The sequence below is a fragment of the Petaurus breviceps genome, unplaced genomic scaffold, assembly GCF_028583685.1.
Source record: "Petaurus breviceps papuanus isolate PSGF00001 unplaced genomic scaffold, PetGlider_PUasm1.0 184, whole genome shotgun sequence".
Lineage (NCBI taxonomy): Eukaryota > Metazoa > Chordata > Mammalia > Diprotodontia > Petauridae > Petaurus > Petaurus breviceps.
This window is the reverse complement of record NW_027185793.1, coordinates 16,055,156-16,072,240: the sequence shown is the minus strand read 5'-3', so window position 1 is coordinate 16,072,240 and position 17,085 is coordinate 16,055,156. Positions and strand designations below refer to the sequence as shown.

The following is a 17,085-nucleotide window of genomic DNA, read 5'->3' as shown; positions in this document are numbered from 1 at the left end:
GGGGCTCACTTTGAGATGTGTTCTTTGATTTGATCTGGATTCTGGGAAGCCATTGTTGAGAGCCCCCCCCCCACTTTGAAAAACTCAGATGTTGAAACCCAGATGTTGATTTGGTATGGATGTAATGGTTGGACAGTTTGGAAACTGTCTATTTGATCTGTTTCTCTGTCTTGATAATTCTGTCTGTATATTCTGAAGTTCAGGGTGCTGACCTTTTTCCCCTGAACTAAGTAAACGATACATATTTGACTGATTAAAAGTAAGCTTGTTAACCCATTTTGAGTTGCTTTCCTTTATCAAAGCAGATCCAAGAACCTGTGTTGGCAGACACCCTGGGGACTCTGGGGTGCTTGCTGCTACATCTGGGCTCAGACACTTAGCACCCACCCAGAAACACCTGGCCGTGTAACCTTGAGCAAGTTACTTAACCCCAATTGCTTAGGGGTGGGCAGGTGGCTCAGTGAGTAAGAGCACCAGCTCCAGTGTCAGGATGACCTGGGCATCAAATCCAGGCTCAGATACTCAGCACCACACCCAGAAATAACTGGCCGTGTAACCTTGAGCAAGTTACTTAACCCCGATTGCTTTAAAAAAAATAAAACTTGGACTCAGAACAAGGGCCTAGAAGGCAATAGGTGACCTGGAGGCAGCAGCTTCCCCACCCCTGCTTTAGGCTAATAGGTTTTTGAAGCCTTATGTACCTTTTTTAAAGTGAGAGAAAGTCACCAAAAGATGAACTTTAGCTCCCTCCCACCTCAAGCATAATTCATAAGTTAATACAATAACTTATTATGAAGACAAATATTATAAAATATCAATAGAAATTTTAAAATGACAGAAAAAGCAGACTGATTTGAATACTTTATCATTTTATCATTTTTTTTTCATGTCAGTTGACGCCTGTATCCATGAGAAATAACAGTACTTTGGTATTTGGAAAGAGGAGAATGTAAAGGCATATCAGCTATTTTTATGTGAGGGGAAATTTTCTTTGAAACAACCTCTCGATCTTCCCCATGGCAAAGCCTTTCAGAACGATCCAGAAATAGGCTTTCTTCTAAAGGACCAGAGTGGATCCCACTCAGCTGAGCCTGCTGAGGAAAGAAACAGCAAGTTTTGTATATTATACAAATGACCATTTGCTTTATATATCAAAGGTTTCTAGGAACATAGATTTAGAAGTGAAGGGGACCACAGGGGTCATCTAGCAGAACCTATACTGATGTAGGAATGTCCTTTACTGCTTCCCCAACTGATTAAATTTCTATAGTTATGGTAGACCACTCTGCTTATGGACAAATCTAATTATGAGGATATTTTCCCATATATTAAGCAATCTACCTTCCATGTATTACTCCTACTTTTGCCCTCTAAAAACCAAGCACAACAAATCTAATCTTTCTTCTATATGATAGTCTTCCAAGTACTTGATATAACAATCTTCCCCCTAAATCTTCTTTCCTTTAGGCTAAAATAAATCATTTTTTCTTCACCATTCAGATTCCCAGAACCACAGGTTTTTTGATGCCTGACACAAGCTTCACAAAAAGTGGCCAGGGTAACACAAAAAAAAAATCTTAAATCAACTTTATAAGACAATCTATTGAAGAAAGGTTTGGAAAAATCCTAGGACACAAGAGTTAATGGGAGAATATGCCTCACCAGAGAGAGATAAAGACCATAACACAACTAGTGAGGCCACCACAGGGGTGATTGGAGGGAAGACTAGGTAGGGCTGGGCTGGACTAGGGAGAAGCAAACCTGGTGCTTGACCTCTGTATCATGTCAGTGTGAAAATCTGAGCTTTTTTTTTTTCCCCCAGAAAAATTCATGTCAGTTTATATCCTGGGTAAATTTACATGTGCAATATAGCAATATATTTTCTATATGCAGAAAAGGATAGGAATCTCTCTTTCTGCATCCTCCTTTCCATTTTTAAAAATTAAATTTTTATTTCTTTAATCAATGAATATTCACTTTTTCTTCCTCCTACACTCTTCCCTTATTTAGGAAGAAAAATAAAATCCATTACAAACAAAAGTCAGGCAAAACAAATTCTGTAGTTTTTTTTTTTAATCATTCTTTGACTAAAAAAATGAAATGATAAAAAAAATTTTGAAAAGTTTTTCAACAGGCTGAACTATCAATCTTTACCTGAAAATACACTGTAACATTTAGCATGGTACCCTAACAGTATGCACAATATAACCTTAAAAATATAGGTGCTATATTATACTCTTCAACATAATGAATTTTGCTTCTGTTTCTAAGAACCTGTCTTGAGTAGTTTCATAGCATTTACCATATATGGGCTTGATTTTTCAATTGGGGACAAAAAAGTAGAAACAACTGTTCTGTGTCCCACCTTTCTTTATACTTGTCCACTGAATATATCAATGGCATTTCAAATACTCTATGTTCAAAAGAATCAAAGGGTCAAAAATCTAGAGCTGCAAAGGATCTCAGAGGGCATCTAGTCCAGCCCTTTCATTTTAGAGACTTACTGTCAGTTGCGTAAGATGTGATTGGATTTTGTTTCCACAGAAAACCTGACGGCTAATGTCAGAGACAAAAACTGCTTGTAGAGGACAGTGGGGGAAGCTGGCACCTGATAATCAGCATATTTAAAAAGGTCTTCTCCTCTATATCAAAAGAGACTGCCAGGCCAGGGGTCATTCACAAAGACCAGAAGAGGCCCTTTAACCCAGATAATGGGGCTATCCTGGGCTAGAATCTTCAAACTAATGCTTTTGTCAAATCTGTTAGCAATTGAGGAGAAATCTTTTATCATGCTATCTATTGCAGACAAGTGGGGAGGCTACTAAAAATATTCTGGCATGGCATTTCCTTTTATAAAGAACAAATTCCTTTTATAAGAATAAATTAGGGGCCAGTAGGTGGTACAGTGAATAGAGCACCGGCCCTGGAGTCAGGAGGACCTGAGTTCAAATTCGGCCTTAGACACTTGACACACTTACTAGCCCTGTGACTTTGGGCAAGTCACTTAACCCTAATTGCCCTCCAAAAAAAAAAAGAATAAATTATATGAGGATGAGAAGGAGGGGGGAACTGAAATGTGGAAATGAGAGGATGTGGTCAAGGGGTGATTTTAATGAACCCTGAAATGCTAACCAATGGGATTCAAGGCACAAAATTTGAATCTGGACGAATTATAAAAAGATTGTAATTAGCTTAGCTTTGTACATGATCCTTATCAGCAGGGGAAAATGGTCAAGTTTCCTGTCTGAAATGACATGAAATAAAAATCTTTTTTTTTTTCTAAATTCACTCTTGGTCGGGTAAAATTCTTGGTTATTTCTAACAGTTTGAACCTGATAATCATTTCAGATCATTTGAACCCCAATAAAGGCCAAAGCCTGGACTAATTAGCCAAATATGCTTGGCTTTGCTCTAAAAATGGCGTTTCTTTACATCAGCAACTTTAAGACCAGCTGAGGCTGACCAGCAGTATTCTTCCTGTTTGCAACCACTAAAGGACAAGGTTTATGTTGGTGTCATATGGGTATATGCTAGACAGGGGAAACACAGATATCCTGGGATTATAATTGACACTACTTTGTCAACCGTTTTGTCAATCTGTATTTAAGACTCATTCAACTAAGAAACTTTCTCTCTTAAAGGTATGGAGACCATAAATCTGAGGGACACAAACATTCTGGGATTGTCCTAAAACATATAAAAAACTTGTCATTCTTTTATCAGACAGTCAGAATTTATGTTCTGGCTCCTTGTATGTACATGTTTGTACATACATACAAACATATAAAAAACTTGTCATTCTTTTATCAGACAGTCAGAATTTACATTCTGGCTCCTTGTATGTACATGTTTTAGTAAAGCTAGCTTTGGCTAGCTTAAAGGAAATAAACAATATGAATTTTTATATAATCTATAGCCTGTTTGCCTCTTTTAACCAAACTTTCAGGTGAACAAACCTAAGGAGGTTAAGTGATTTGTCCAAGGTTGTACAGGTAGCAGAGATGGAGTTTGAACCACAATGTAGAATAACCCCAGAACCAATGTTCTTTCCTTTCTTACCAAATACTGCTTCTCAGAACTCATATTTCTTCCAAAACACATCCATCTTTCTAATTTCCCTTATATTTTTCAAGGGTACCACCATCTATACAGTCACCTAGATTCCCAAATTTGGCGTCATTTTCAGTTCCTAGTTCTCTTTCTCAGGCCACATACCCAATCAGTTGCTAAATCTTGTTGATTCTCCTTCCACAACATATCTCTATTCCCTTCCCTCCATTCACATGGCCACCACCCTAATGTTGAAGCCCTTATTATCCATCACTTGAATTATAACAGTTGCTTCCAAATAGTCTTCCCCAACACCAATCTCTGTCTTCTAATGTGTGATCCAAACAACTGCTGAAATGATAACATAGGTCTAACTTTGTCATTCCCCTGCTCTGAAAGTTTCAAAGACTTCTATTGTCTCTAAGATAAAATACAAACTCCTTTGTTTCCAACATATCTTTTCTAAAATGGTCTTAAGATTAGAACTGGAAGGAATTGTAGAGGTCATTAAACCTATTTTACAGATGAGTAAACTGAAGCTCAGAGAACTTAAGTCACTTGGCTGAGGTCACACAGGTAGTATAGTTGAAAGGCCATGTTTTTAATCCAATATCTTGAATTCTTTCAACTATATTTTTTTGCTCTGTGATTTGCTTGGCTCTTTTGATTATGATTTTATATAATTCATTTTACAAGTCTTACATTCCAAACAACCGGGCCTACTTGCTGTTCCTTATACATGACATTTCACCTTTTACCTCTGTGTCTTTTCACATTCTGTCTGTAGCCCATGGCTGAAATAGTCTTTCTTCTCTCCTCCATCCCCTGAAACTTGTAGCCCCTTCAAGGCTCAGCTTAAATGCTACCAGAACTGGGGCTCAAATCCCATCTCTGATGCTGAGCAGCTGTGTGGCCTTGGGCAAGTCTTTTAACCTCCTTGAGCCTCAGTCGCCTTAAATATAAAGATTAGGGGATTGGATTAGATGGTCTCTGAGGTTCTTTTTCAGTTTAGATCTATGATCCAGTGATTAATTCTATACACGGCCTTTCCTTACCCTTCCCTAGTTGTTAATGGTCTCTCTGCCTCTCCTTGCTCCCTCCCTGCCAAGTACTTTTTCTTTAATTTTATATTTACTTAAGTTATACAGGGGCAATAACTTTTATTTTTGTCTATGTACTACCAATGCCTAGGACAAAACAGGCACTTATAAATGCTGTTGAATTGAATTAAATTCTTGTCACCCCTCCATCTATTCATACAACTTAAAATTTTTAATAGTTACTTGTAAATGAGAATGAAATATGTATAAATAATTCTGTGTCTATACATATCCTTTGAATATATAAAATATATTATGTATAATATATTTAATATATCAGTATATTAATGATATTTATAATTATCCTTATGTTCCTTATACCTGACATTTCACCTTTTTGTATATGTATTTATATAATCAAATATATGTATATATGTACACACACATATATGTAAGTATATATCTATATCTATATCAAATTTGTGAATACAATTTCTGGCCCTGATACCTTTAGATGCACTCTCCTGAATTTCATGTCTTGTTTCCAGTTCATCACGTAATGTCTGGGAATTAGCCCTTGTTTTAAAGAAAACCTTGGCAAGTGTGTTGGGTTGGGCCTGGAGAAGAGAGATTGAGAAGAAAAGACATAAAGAGAACTCAATACACTAAAATCTAAAGTCAACGCTAAGGTTCAGTGAAACTGCTGGCAAGTATCTGAACTTTGTCATGCCTGGTCCTGTAGTGACTCAGGTGGGGGGTGGGAGAAAGACACATAAAAGAAACTGAGGAGACTCTTCTAGATGCTGCTTTGAAAAAAAAAAAGACCTAATTCTTGTGTATTATAAAAAGACACAATAAAACCCCTACTGGCCACATTCTACCACAAGTAGGTGAGGCTGGGGGAAGGTTGTCTTTGCCATGTTAACTTTAAACTTTAAACCAATGTCACTTGGGGCAAAATCATGGGGGAGGAGCAGTGAAAGAAGGAAGTGAATTTTGTAATTTTCCCTGGGTCCTAGATTCCACTCCACACACTTTAGTTCCTAAAGAAAGTTTGAAGAACGTTAATTACCTAAAGGTAATTCTTCCCCTTTTCCAAAGGAAGCAATAATTTGTTACCAAAAACAAAACAAAACAAACAAAAAAAAAAACCTTAGCTCATTTTCTGTATAATCCACAAAGCTTGGGATGATCAGTTCTTGGTATTCTTTGAATACTTTCTGATACTACTTCAGAAGTTAGAACAAATGCCTTCTGTATAAGATGCTGAGGGAGACCAGTCAAGATGTTCCCTAATTTCTGGTTTAGATCTCCTCTCTGTCCTGTCCAGGGACAACCTATTTCTAACAGTTCTCTTGTTTTCTCACCATTTCTCAAGTTCATCCTTTTTCTCCTCAGGAATGCAAGGCATCAGAACTTCTTTTGTTTCTCCTGCTGAAGCTGTGGCCATCACTAAATGTCCTCCAGACCAGAGCTCCAACACCACTGATTAAAAAGATCTTCACTCACTGATAAATTCTTCCAGTGATGAAATCAGAACTCCTGATGGAATAATGGGATTTCTGTTTCCATAGCAATTTTTATCAATAGCAACAGAATTGCAGAGTTCCGAGTTCTGAGACATCTTACTTAGAGCAAGGATGGGATGAGATTTTATAGTCTAGGATGAAAGAAATAAGACATTTACATGAATTACTCTAATAAAAGTTCAAATATGATAGTGACCCAAGAGTGTTATGAAAAGATATGAAGAAGGAAGCTATCACTTCTAGCTGGGAAATCAAGGGATGACTTTGTAGAAGATTTAAACAAATTGAGATATGGGAATAATACATTAGAGAATAACAACAGTCCAACTTGATTAGAGGAAGGAACATACATAGCTCCTACTATTGGCCAGGCGCTATACTATGTGTTTTTGTGAGTATTATCTCATTTGATTCTCGAAGCAACCCTGGGAAGTAGGTGTATTATTATCCCCATTTTACAGCTGAGGAAGAGGTTTGGTTACCTGCCCAAGGCCACACAGCTAGTAAACATCTGAGGCTGGATTCAAACTCAGGTCTTCCTAACTCTACTGTACCAACAGCTGCCTCTGGTGTAAATTCTAATTTACACCATATACAGTGTGTGAAATAAAATGGAAAATGTTGGTTGGAACCAGATAGCCTTAAATGCCAGGATAAAGAGTTTTAATTTTATCTTGGGAGGGAGGCGGCACTGAAACTTTTATGCTTTAAGAAGATTTTTCTGGTAGCAGGGGATTGGAGAAGGGAAAGTTAGAGGCAAGAAGGGCAACTGAGAGGTTATTTAAGCAGTCCAGGTGAGAGGCAATAAAGACTTAAACTAATTTGGTAGCTGTGCAAATGGGGGAAAAAAGAGACATGCTGGAGATAATGCAGGTTTTGAACCAACAGGAATTGGCAACTAGCTGGATATGGGAGATAAGAAAAGGTAATAATCAAAGTTGATTCTAAAATTCCCAATCAAAGTAACTGGAACAGTGGTGCCACCTTCAACAGAAATAGGGAAGTTAGGAAAAGTAGCAAGTTTGGGCAGAATATTCTAGGTTAGCTTTCTGTAAAATGAAGGGATTGGAGCAGATAATCCTGATAGCATCAAGTTCAGCACGGTGAAGGAATATGGCAGTGAATGTGTTGTACAACTAAACATCAGTTTTTTAGCAGGAGCAAAGGTTGGTAGAGCAATTTGGGACAGTTTTGTATAATCCTTTTTCAACTTAAAATCATACAATCAAGTTCCTCCTGAAAAAGGTATGCAGGAGAAATGTTATATATTATATAATATAATATATGCACATATTGGTTGATTGATTGTTGTCCTTTGTTCTTCCAGAGGACCAAAATGACATCACTATGCTAGAGTCAAGTTTCAATATGTCTGACTGTGACTGATCAGACTAATACGAGCTTGGAATGCTCTACCACTGGTTAGAAACAAATAGTCTGTGTGAACATTTGGGGTGGATAATTTAAATTTGCACATCCTGCATTTCCTTTGAGCTATTTCAATTCTGCTTTGCTCACTGAGCACAGCACCTTCTCTGATGTGGGCATGTCATGCTAAGTGGTCTAGTGCCAGCGTCTCCCATGTCACACAGTCAATTCCAAACTCTTGAGAGAGACCTTGAGAGTGTCCTTATATTGCTTCTTCTGACCACCATGTGAATGCTTGCCCTGTGTGAGCTCTCCATAAAATAGTCTTTTTGGCAAGTGCACATTTTGCATTCCAACAATGTGGTCAGCCCATCAGAGTTGTTCTCTCTGAAGTAGAGTTTGAATGCTTGGCAGTTTAGTTTGAATAAGAACCTCAGTGTCTGGCACCTTATCGGGCCAGGTGATCTTCAGAATCTTCCTAAGACAATTCAAATGGAAGCGATTCAGTTTCCTGGCATGGTGCTGGTAGACTGTCCAGGCTCTGTAGACCTTCAGTTTGGTAGTCAGTCTAATACCTCTTCTCTCCCATACTTTCCTTCGGAGCTGCCCAAACACTGAGCTAGCTCTGGCAATGTGTGTGTTGACCCCACTATCAATGTGTACAAACCTGGAAAGTACACCAACAAAGTAAGTGAACTTACCGTGTTTCCCCGATAATAAGACAGTCTTATTAAATTTTTTGGACAGAAAAACACCAGAGGGCTTATTTTCAGGGGAGGGCTTATTTTAATGAACATTGACAGCAATTTTAATAAACAGGTAAATGTGAACAAAAAAATGTACCTTTATTCAATAAGCAAATCACTGGGGAAGAACAGGATGACGCGCTCACTGCTGCAGCTCTGAGCGCGGTGTGCGTTTCACCCGGGGTGGGGGGGGACGGTGCATACAGAGGGTACCATAATGTATAGCACAGGGGATCACCTTCACTACAGTAGCAATCTCAATAGGGCTTATTTTTGGGGGAGGGCTTAATTTAGAGGAATCTTACACAGTAAGGGGAGGGCTTATTTTCGGGATAGGTCTTATTATCGGGGAAACACGGTATCCACAGCATTCAACACTTCTCCATTTGTTCTCTCAGTCATTGCTGGCAAGATTCTTGCCAGAGTCTTCCTTAATAGGCTGATGCTTCACCTGGAAGATAGTTATCTACCTGAGAGCCAGTGTGGCTTTAGAAAGGGCCAAGAAACGTCATATCTGCTGCTTGATAACTCCAGGAGAAATGTCAGGAGCAGAACAGAGGTCTATATACCACATTTGTAGATCTGACCAAGGACTTTGATACTGTTAGTCATGAAGGCTTATGGAAAATTATACCAAAATTTGTTTGCCCAGAGAAGTTCATCAGCATTTTAGGTCAATTTGACATCATGCTTGCCCGGATTCTGGATAATGGACAATGCTCTCATGCCTTCCAATGGAGTGAAACCAATGGAGTGAAACAAGGCTGTGTGCTTGCTCCCATGCTTTTTAGCATGATGTTTTCAGTCATTTTGTCCAATGCTTTCAGTGAAGATGAACATGGCATTAAGGTCAACTACTACACTGATGGTAAATTCTTCAATTTAAAAATGCTACAAGCCAAGACCAAAGTGGAGGGAGTGTTGGTGCATGATGTTCTGTTTGCAGATGATTGTACACTCAATGCAGCCTCTGAAGCTGAGATACAACAAAGCATGGATCAGTTCTCTGCTACTTGTGCTAATTTTGGCTTAGCAATTAACACCAAGAAAACATAGGTGCTCCATCACACCATCCATATGTGGTACCATTGGTTACACATGTATTTTATATTTATGTGTGTGTGTGTGTATTTCATGTTTGTGATGAAAAATCTCATCCAAAATTTTAATCAAGAACTCTTAGGATAAGAACAGGAATTTATTCTCTTCCCTAGGAGAAGAGGGAAGTCTTCCCCATGACTGATCATGAAGAAGAGGAATGTTACAAAAGGTAGAATAAGAATTTGTGCCCTAACGAAGTCAACCCCCTTTCCTTGGCTATCCCTTCTCCCATTGGCTGAGAGGTGGGCTCAAGTCTTCCCCAATGACAAACAACAGAGGAGCCCAACACTATGGCTTACAAAGAACAAGGATGCTGATTGACAGCAAGGGAAAGGGGGAAGAGTCCCAAAGCAATGGGGAGGAGTGAGCTCCGGCTATCCCTGACTCTCACTGGCTGGGAGGAGGGACCCACAGAGGAGGGAAATCGGAAAGCCTCCTGAAAGGGCTTGCTGCTGATTGATAGCAGAAGTGAAGGGGTGGGGGAGGGGAGAGGGAAGTTCTGAGAAGTTTTCACTTCCCTCCAGACAATGGAGTTTTAAAAATATTAGATTTTATTTCTGCATAGTATCTCCATTAAAGTCCTTCTCTGATGTTTCACCATGACATAGAGGTGACCCTAGCACAAACCGTGATAGGTCCTACCAAACCAGAAAGGTTTTAAGTACAGAGACTTACAAGGGACATGCCTATCAATCCGTTGTCCAAGGACCAGCCTAGATAAGTGGATGTGTCTAATTACCAGAGGGATAGTCATAAAATAATTATTTGGGGGGTGGGGAGAAGGCAATCATAGCAATTCTTTAAGATTATCTTTTTTTTTTTTTTGCTTTTTGGAGGGGCAATTGGGGTTAAGTAATTTGCCCAAGGTCACATGGCTAGTTTTTGTGTTAGGTGTCTGAGGTGGGATTTGAACTGGGGTCCTCCTGACTCCAGGGCCAGTACTCTATTCACTGCACCACCTAGCCACCCCTCTTTAAGATTATCTTTTAAGACATTATGATTATCTGTGGGGGTAGGGAGGAATTAAATCTTCTGAAATATTTAAGTAATTCATAAATTTATAATACGACCCAAAGCTGTGGCTTCAGAATTTGGAAGAGTTCACAAATCCAAGGAAAAGGAACAATATAAAGACAGTTGCATCTAGAATGACATAGACTTTTGAAATGGATAGTAACTGAATAGTTATCATAAACACATATTACATAAATACATAGTATTTACATGTAGCACATGGGTCCCCTCACTGTGCAGTAATCTACCCCTGGTTCTAGAAACTGTGGTCAGAATCTCTCCAAAACCATAGGTGATAAGCCCTACTGATGAGGGATGGCTCCCAATAGGTTCAGCAGGAACTCAGATCTTATCTAAGACCAGAACCTTCAATTCAGTCTGGAAAGAATTCAGCTCAGCCTTACTCGGAGTCATAGTTGAAAAAGTTTATTATATGCTTTACAGTGAGCAAGGATCCTTAGGGGACTTCCAAGTGAAAGGGAGCACAGGCTTTTTACTTTTAAAGGGTAGGGCTGCCATTGTCAGGGCTGACTGGATGGATGTCAGGTACTTCAGTGCATAGATAAAAGTTAGGGCTGATTGAGAGGAACTTGTGACTTCATAGATCAAAGTTTGAGGAGTTTAACTTGGAGATGAGATTTGGGCTAGACAGGAGGAGACATGAGGAGATTAAGCTAGGACAAAGGAGTCACAAGTTGTTGTCTAGGCAGAGTGTGGATAGGGGGAAGGGGCAGAGTTTGAGGCTGGGAAAGGGATTTTACACATTGGTTTTACAAATTGCTATTACAATTTTACAATACAAATTGCAGTTACAATTGTACAAACTGGTTTTACAAATTGATGTTACAGACTGATGTTGCCAATTGGTTTTACAAATTGCTATTACAGATATAGATCCCAAGCATCCCATCACTACCAAGGTGTTTTACTTTTTTACTAGTCAGTCAAATATCAATATCATAACAGCATTTTAATTGACAATGTAGATAAATATTTCCTGCTACCAAGTACATAAAAATGGCTAGAAGAAATGGAAGTAAGATATTTTCTGTACATTTGCCTGTATGCTGAGATCTTTGGAGAGCTTACCTTCATGGATAGGTATGGAAAATTCAAGCCCACCAAGGGAGCCAAAGTAAATTAAAAATGAAGTACTGCTTTTAGAGCAGGAGAAAGATGGAAATTCCTTGTCTTTGTGGACTTGCCGGACCATAGACAAGTAGATCTGCACAAAATTCTTAATGAGATCCTGTTCAGTGATCAATTGATTTTGGCCCTGAACACAATTCTTAATGCCGTCTTAGGCAGCACCCTAAAGCTCATAGTGCTCATAGAGCCGACTTGTGTCCAGTGACAGCGGCTCCTCCCTGCTTTCCTGGGACTGATAGGAGTCAAAGTGAAGAGGACTTACTTACTGGTACAATCCTCTTTGTTATCATTGCAATGGTAGGGTCCACTCCTGGCTCTCCACATTTTTTCTGCCGAGCCTCTGTGTGGGCACCCTCTCTTCTCCCTTCCTTTAGGTTTGGTTTGTGTTTCTCCCATTAGAGTATGAATTTCTTGAGGGCAGAGACTTTCTGCTTTTGTTTGTATTCCTGGATCCAAACCCAGGTCCTCCTGACTCCTGAGCTGGTGCTCTATTCACTGCGCCACCCAGCCACCCCTATAGTTAAATTCTTAATAAATGCTCATTGACTTGACTTGCTGTGTTGACTATGAAGGTGGTTCAGTGAGTAGGAACAAAGCAGCCAATTCCCACATAAGTATTTCAGAAAAGATTAAAACAAGAGAGTGTCAGACTGAATAATGAATAATAATGAGAGAAACCACAGTCAAGTACTTTCATCTAGCCTTTGTTGGCAAACCCAGGAGCCTACAAGCTCTAAGGAGGAACTTGGAGTGAAGCAAATGTGTGTGGGAGGTCACCAGGTTCTGAAAGCCTCAGAATCTTCAGGGCAGGAGACTCTTGAGGGCAATCAACCATGCCCCAGATTCAGGAACTGAAATATCAGCATGTTCTGCTGAGATCTCTCAACAATTAATCATCCTAGGAAATCTGGGTCCAAGTATGAGAATAAGCTCCACAAAGTGGCAAAGATCCTACCAGAAGGCAGATTTTAGTCTGTACACTCTAGGGGCTCTGTAAATTTACAATAAGCTGATATGAATCATCCTTGATGGCCTTGAAGAACACAGCATTCTGTACCTAGAGACAAGATAAGCTTGGGAGCTGACAGCATTTTGTGTTTATCACATTCCATGAGAAGGGAGGATCTCTAATAATACAAATCTGGGGCCCATCCATGTGATTGAAGTGTTCATGAGCCCCAGGAGCCTAGCTTTGATGAAAATAATTCAGGGAGTAAAGCTAGAAATTTGAATAATCAAAAGACATGCTAAGCCAGGGACATCAAAGACACAAGCCTAAAGGAAGTTACTTTACAATAACTACTATTTGAACCTCAGATATGACATGGTCACAATTAGATTGTCACTAAGATTTTCTGGAAGAATAAGTTAAAAAATATAAATGAAACAAGAGCTCTAGAAGAAGTAGAACAGTTTACTATCGGAGGTACAAAATCTTCAGGAGACCAAGTAATGGATTGCTGAAAATCAGAATGGACTAAGAATTCAATGATGCTGTGAAACAAAAAAATGAAAATAAAATAAAAAACAATATTATTTTATATTTATTTATATTATATTTATACATTACATATATTGTTTTATATTATCCATCAAAACAATTTGACCTGGAAAAGTGGTCAAGGAAATATGAACAAAGAACCATCCTTCCACCTAAAACCACAATAAAAAAATGGATACCATATTTTAAGAAATCATTAATGAAAGTTTATATAAGCTAGTTTAAAAAAAACATTAGCTAATTTGAATTTTTTAAAAGAAACTAAATCAGTATCAAAAATGAAAAAGGTGAATTAACAACCAATGAAGAAGAAATAAATGAATTATTACAAACTATTCTACCAAATTATTTGCCAATAAAAATGACAGTTTAGTTAAATGGATAAATATTTACAAAAATATACAGCTAGTACCAATTAGTATAAATAATGAATCCTGTGTAATGGCTGAATTATTATAATTTGCTCCATTTGAAGTTATAATTATATAATTGGTTCAAGTTCAATGGAGATATACAACAAAAACTTTTAAAATTATTTTATCTGTTTTTTAATGTAATATAAGAGTAAAGGATAAGAAAATATATTTCTGATACATTTTTTATACTATGGAGTAAAAAGGCAAAATTAAACAGTAAATAATATTAAATATTAGACCTAAAGACAAGCCTACTTTTATGGTGAAAATGTCATGATTATCATTTATTTTAGCAGTATAGACTGAATCATCATCCCCTTCTATAAATCTTCCTACATATGTTGATAGGTACAGAGAGCTTTATCCACATCTTGGTGAACTTGCAGTTCACATTTTTATACAATGAACCAAGTGTATTTGGATGACTAAGGGCATTATCTAAAATCAGTACACTCTGTCTCCTGATTGGGCATTTTTGATGACTGTCCCTTTGGCATAGTATGCTCTACTTCTTTTTTTTTTCTTTTTTGGAGGGCAATTGGGGTTGTGACTTGCCCAAAGTCACATGGCTAGTAAGTGTATATGCTCTACTTCTTTATGTCTTTCTCCTGGTCTTCCTGTCTTCCTTCAAGTCCCAGTTAAAATGCTCCCAGAAGGTGGAAGCCTTTCCCATTCCCTCTTAATTTTTAGTGCCCTCTCTCTCTAAATTATTTCTAATTTATACTGTATGTAGCCTGTTTGTACATAGATGTTTGCATGTTTTCTTCCCTATTAAATTTTGTGCCCCACAAAAGCAGGGACTACCTTTTGTCTTTTTTTATATCTCTAGCATTTAGCATAGTGCCTGCCACATAGTAGGCAATGACTAAACTGACTGACTGAAAGACTGTCTTTTTTTGCCTTTTTAAATAGTATTCCCCCCCCCCTCCAATTACATGTAAAGGCAATTTTTAATATTCATTTTAAAAAATTTAAGTTCCAAATTTTCTCCCTCCCTCCCTCAGACAATAAGCAATTTGATATCAGTTATTTATGTGCAATCATGTAAAACATATTTCCATATTTGACTGAATGACTTTCAATTCACTACTATTGTCCTTGAAACATTTTTCAACAACTGGGCTAAAATAACTTGAAAACCAGTTTTTGAAAATAGCTTTAGTCATCAATGATTTCCTATTTGGAGGCTAACATTTTTTTTTTTTAAAGCAATAGGGGTTAAGTTACTTGCTCAAGGTTACACGGCCCGTTATTTCTGGGTGTGGTGCTATCTGAGTCCGGATTTGATCCAGGTCATCCCAACACTGGAGCCGGTGCTCTTACTCGCTGAGCCACCTGGCCGCCCCAGAGGCTAACATATTTTAATGTTAATGAAACAGACTTATTCTGGAAAAAGATGACTTCCAGAATTTAGAGGTCTAAGAAAGAAAACACTCAATCTAGATTTAAATTCTACAGAAATTCTACAGAATTTGCAACAATTTTATTGGGAAGGTAATGCAGAAGAAACTTTTAAATTAAAACCAAAATTTGTTTGTCAATCTCAAAATCCTCAATTTAGGAAAGATATAACTATCAATCACTTAAAATCCTCAAGGTAGGAGAAGATAGTCACTTTCAATTCTTTGATTTTCATATCATTCTGTTTTCCCTTTAACTACACTGAACTTTTCCTTTAAGTACTTAGATGTAACAACATTCAATGTGTATATAATAATTATATTATTTCGTTGTCTGTGGTGCCTTAAGCAGAATGTAGATTTTCATTTTATCCCTTTTGACCATGTTCATTTTACTGTTATCTGAGATATATATATTTTTTAAGTTGCCAGAGACAAAACAGAAAGGACTATACATGTGGCTCCTTTACAAAAACTGACCTTGTGTGGTGCCTGGTTTTCCCCACCCCCCTACCTCAAGTGGGTGAGCAGACTGCCTGGTCAGCTCTGCCCTCCCCCACTGGGTCTCCGCCCTTTCCTCCAGTCAGCTCACCTGCATAGAAGCGGGCCCCTCTTCTGGATCAGGTGAGGGAGTTTCAAGGTGTGTACTGACCAATCACTGCTTATGTAAGGCCCCCTTTATAAGCTGAGGTTCTGCCCCAGATTGGGGCTGTTGCTGGCTGCTGCTACAGCTATTGATGTACCTGGGACATGTGGTAGTACCTGCTCAGCCCTCCATGTGGCCTGATCAACCAACAAGGCATTTTAATAAAAGGTCCATTCAAAAATTATTACTTGGGTCTTGCTTGCGTTAATCAAGGTACAACACTTGTTCCAGGGCACGGAAACCACGTAAACTGCTGCAAGTCACTTGCCTGAATGGGAATTAAACAGCTGAGCTCCCACATAACTACTCTAGAAAAAACTTGAAATTCTCACCAGACAAAATAATTTTTAAAAATCCAGAGACTATGACATCTTCCAATTCTGCACAAGTGGTCAATCAGAAGCCTGAGTTCAGTATGAAAGTGGACTGTCAGCAAAATTCCCTCTAGCAGCCTTGTACCATGACCGGTGACACATAGAGCCTCATGAACTTGGACAGACTTCCAGAGAGACTGGAGGATAAAAGGCCTTGTCATGCTGTGGTCCATGGCGTCACGAAGAGTCTGAATGACTGAACAAGAACATGGGGCTAGATCTTGAAGTATTGAAGTATGGAGTTCTTTGAGAGCAGATAGTCTTTTACCTTCCTTTGGTGCCTGGCACATAGTAGGTGTTTAATGAATATTTAGTTACTAACAGTTCTTGTTTTTGTTCAGTTGTTCAGCCATGCTGACTCTTTATGACCCCAATGCTTTGAGGTTTTCTTGGCAAAAATATTGGCTAGGTATACCATTTCCTTCTCTAGTTGTTGAAGGCAGTGGTTAAGTGACTTACCCAGAGTCACAGAGCTAGGTACTTTGCAAATTGAGAGGTCTCCTGAATTCAGAAGTGTCCCAATTGTCTGTAAATATCAAAGGAACATGGAAACAACTGATTGGGCCGGTTTTCAGATTAGATATAGGCATTTCTTGAGGTGTGTAATTGTGAGGAAGCTTGTCATATCTTTGGATCTGACTGGATTTCTAGTCAACATAACCTAGGTCCTTAGTTAAAGGTCTCTAAATAGCAGGTAAAGGTGATCCAGCTTCCCAGAAATACAGGGAGAGTTTCAAACAATGCAATAAGG

General features: G+C 38.4%; 1 protein-coding gene across 1 annotated transcript; it reads right to left on the bottom strand.

Moving 5' to 3' along the window:
- Positions 1-884: 884 nt before the first annotated feature.
- SPMIP10 (sperm microtubule inner protein 10) lies at positions 885-6,540 on the bottom strand. Its single transcript, XM_069088048.1, has 3 exons — positions 6,458-6,540; positions 5,599-5,707; positions 885-1,094 (listed from the first exon to the last, which is right to left on the bottom strand). The coding sequence occupies exons 1-3, from the start codon at positions 6,538-6,540 to the stop codon at positions 885-887; spliced, it is 402 nt and encodes a 133-aa protein (XP_068944149.1).
- Between the last annotated feature and the right edge of the window lie 10,545 nt (positions 6,541-17,085).

Coding starts and splice junctions, on each gene's coding strand:
- SPMIP10 (XM_069088048.1), bottom strand. CDS start 6,540: ATGGCCACAGCTTCAGCAGGAGAAACAAAAGAAGTTCTGATGCCTTGC. Junction 5,708..6,457: donor AAGGATGAACTTGAGAAATG/GTGAGAAAACAA, acceptor TCTCTTCTCCAG/GCCCAACCCAACACACTTGC. Junction 1,095..5,598: donor TCAGGAGAGTGCATCTAAAG/GTATCAGGGCCA, acceptor TTCTTTCCTCAG/CAGGCTCAGCTGAGTGGGAT.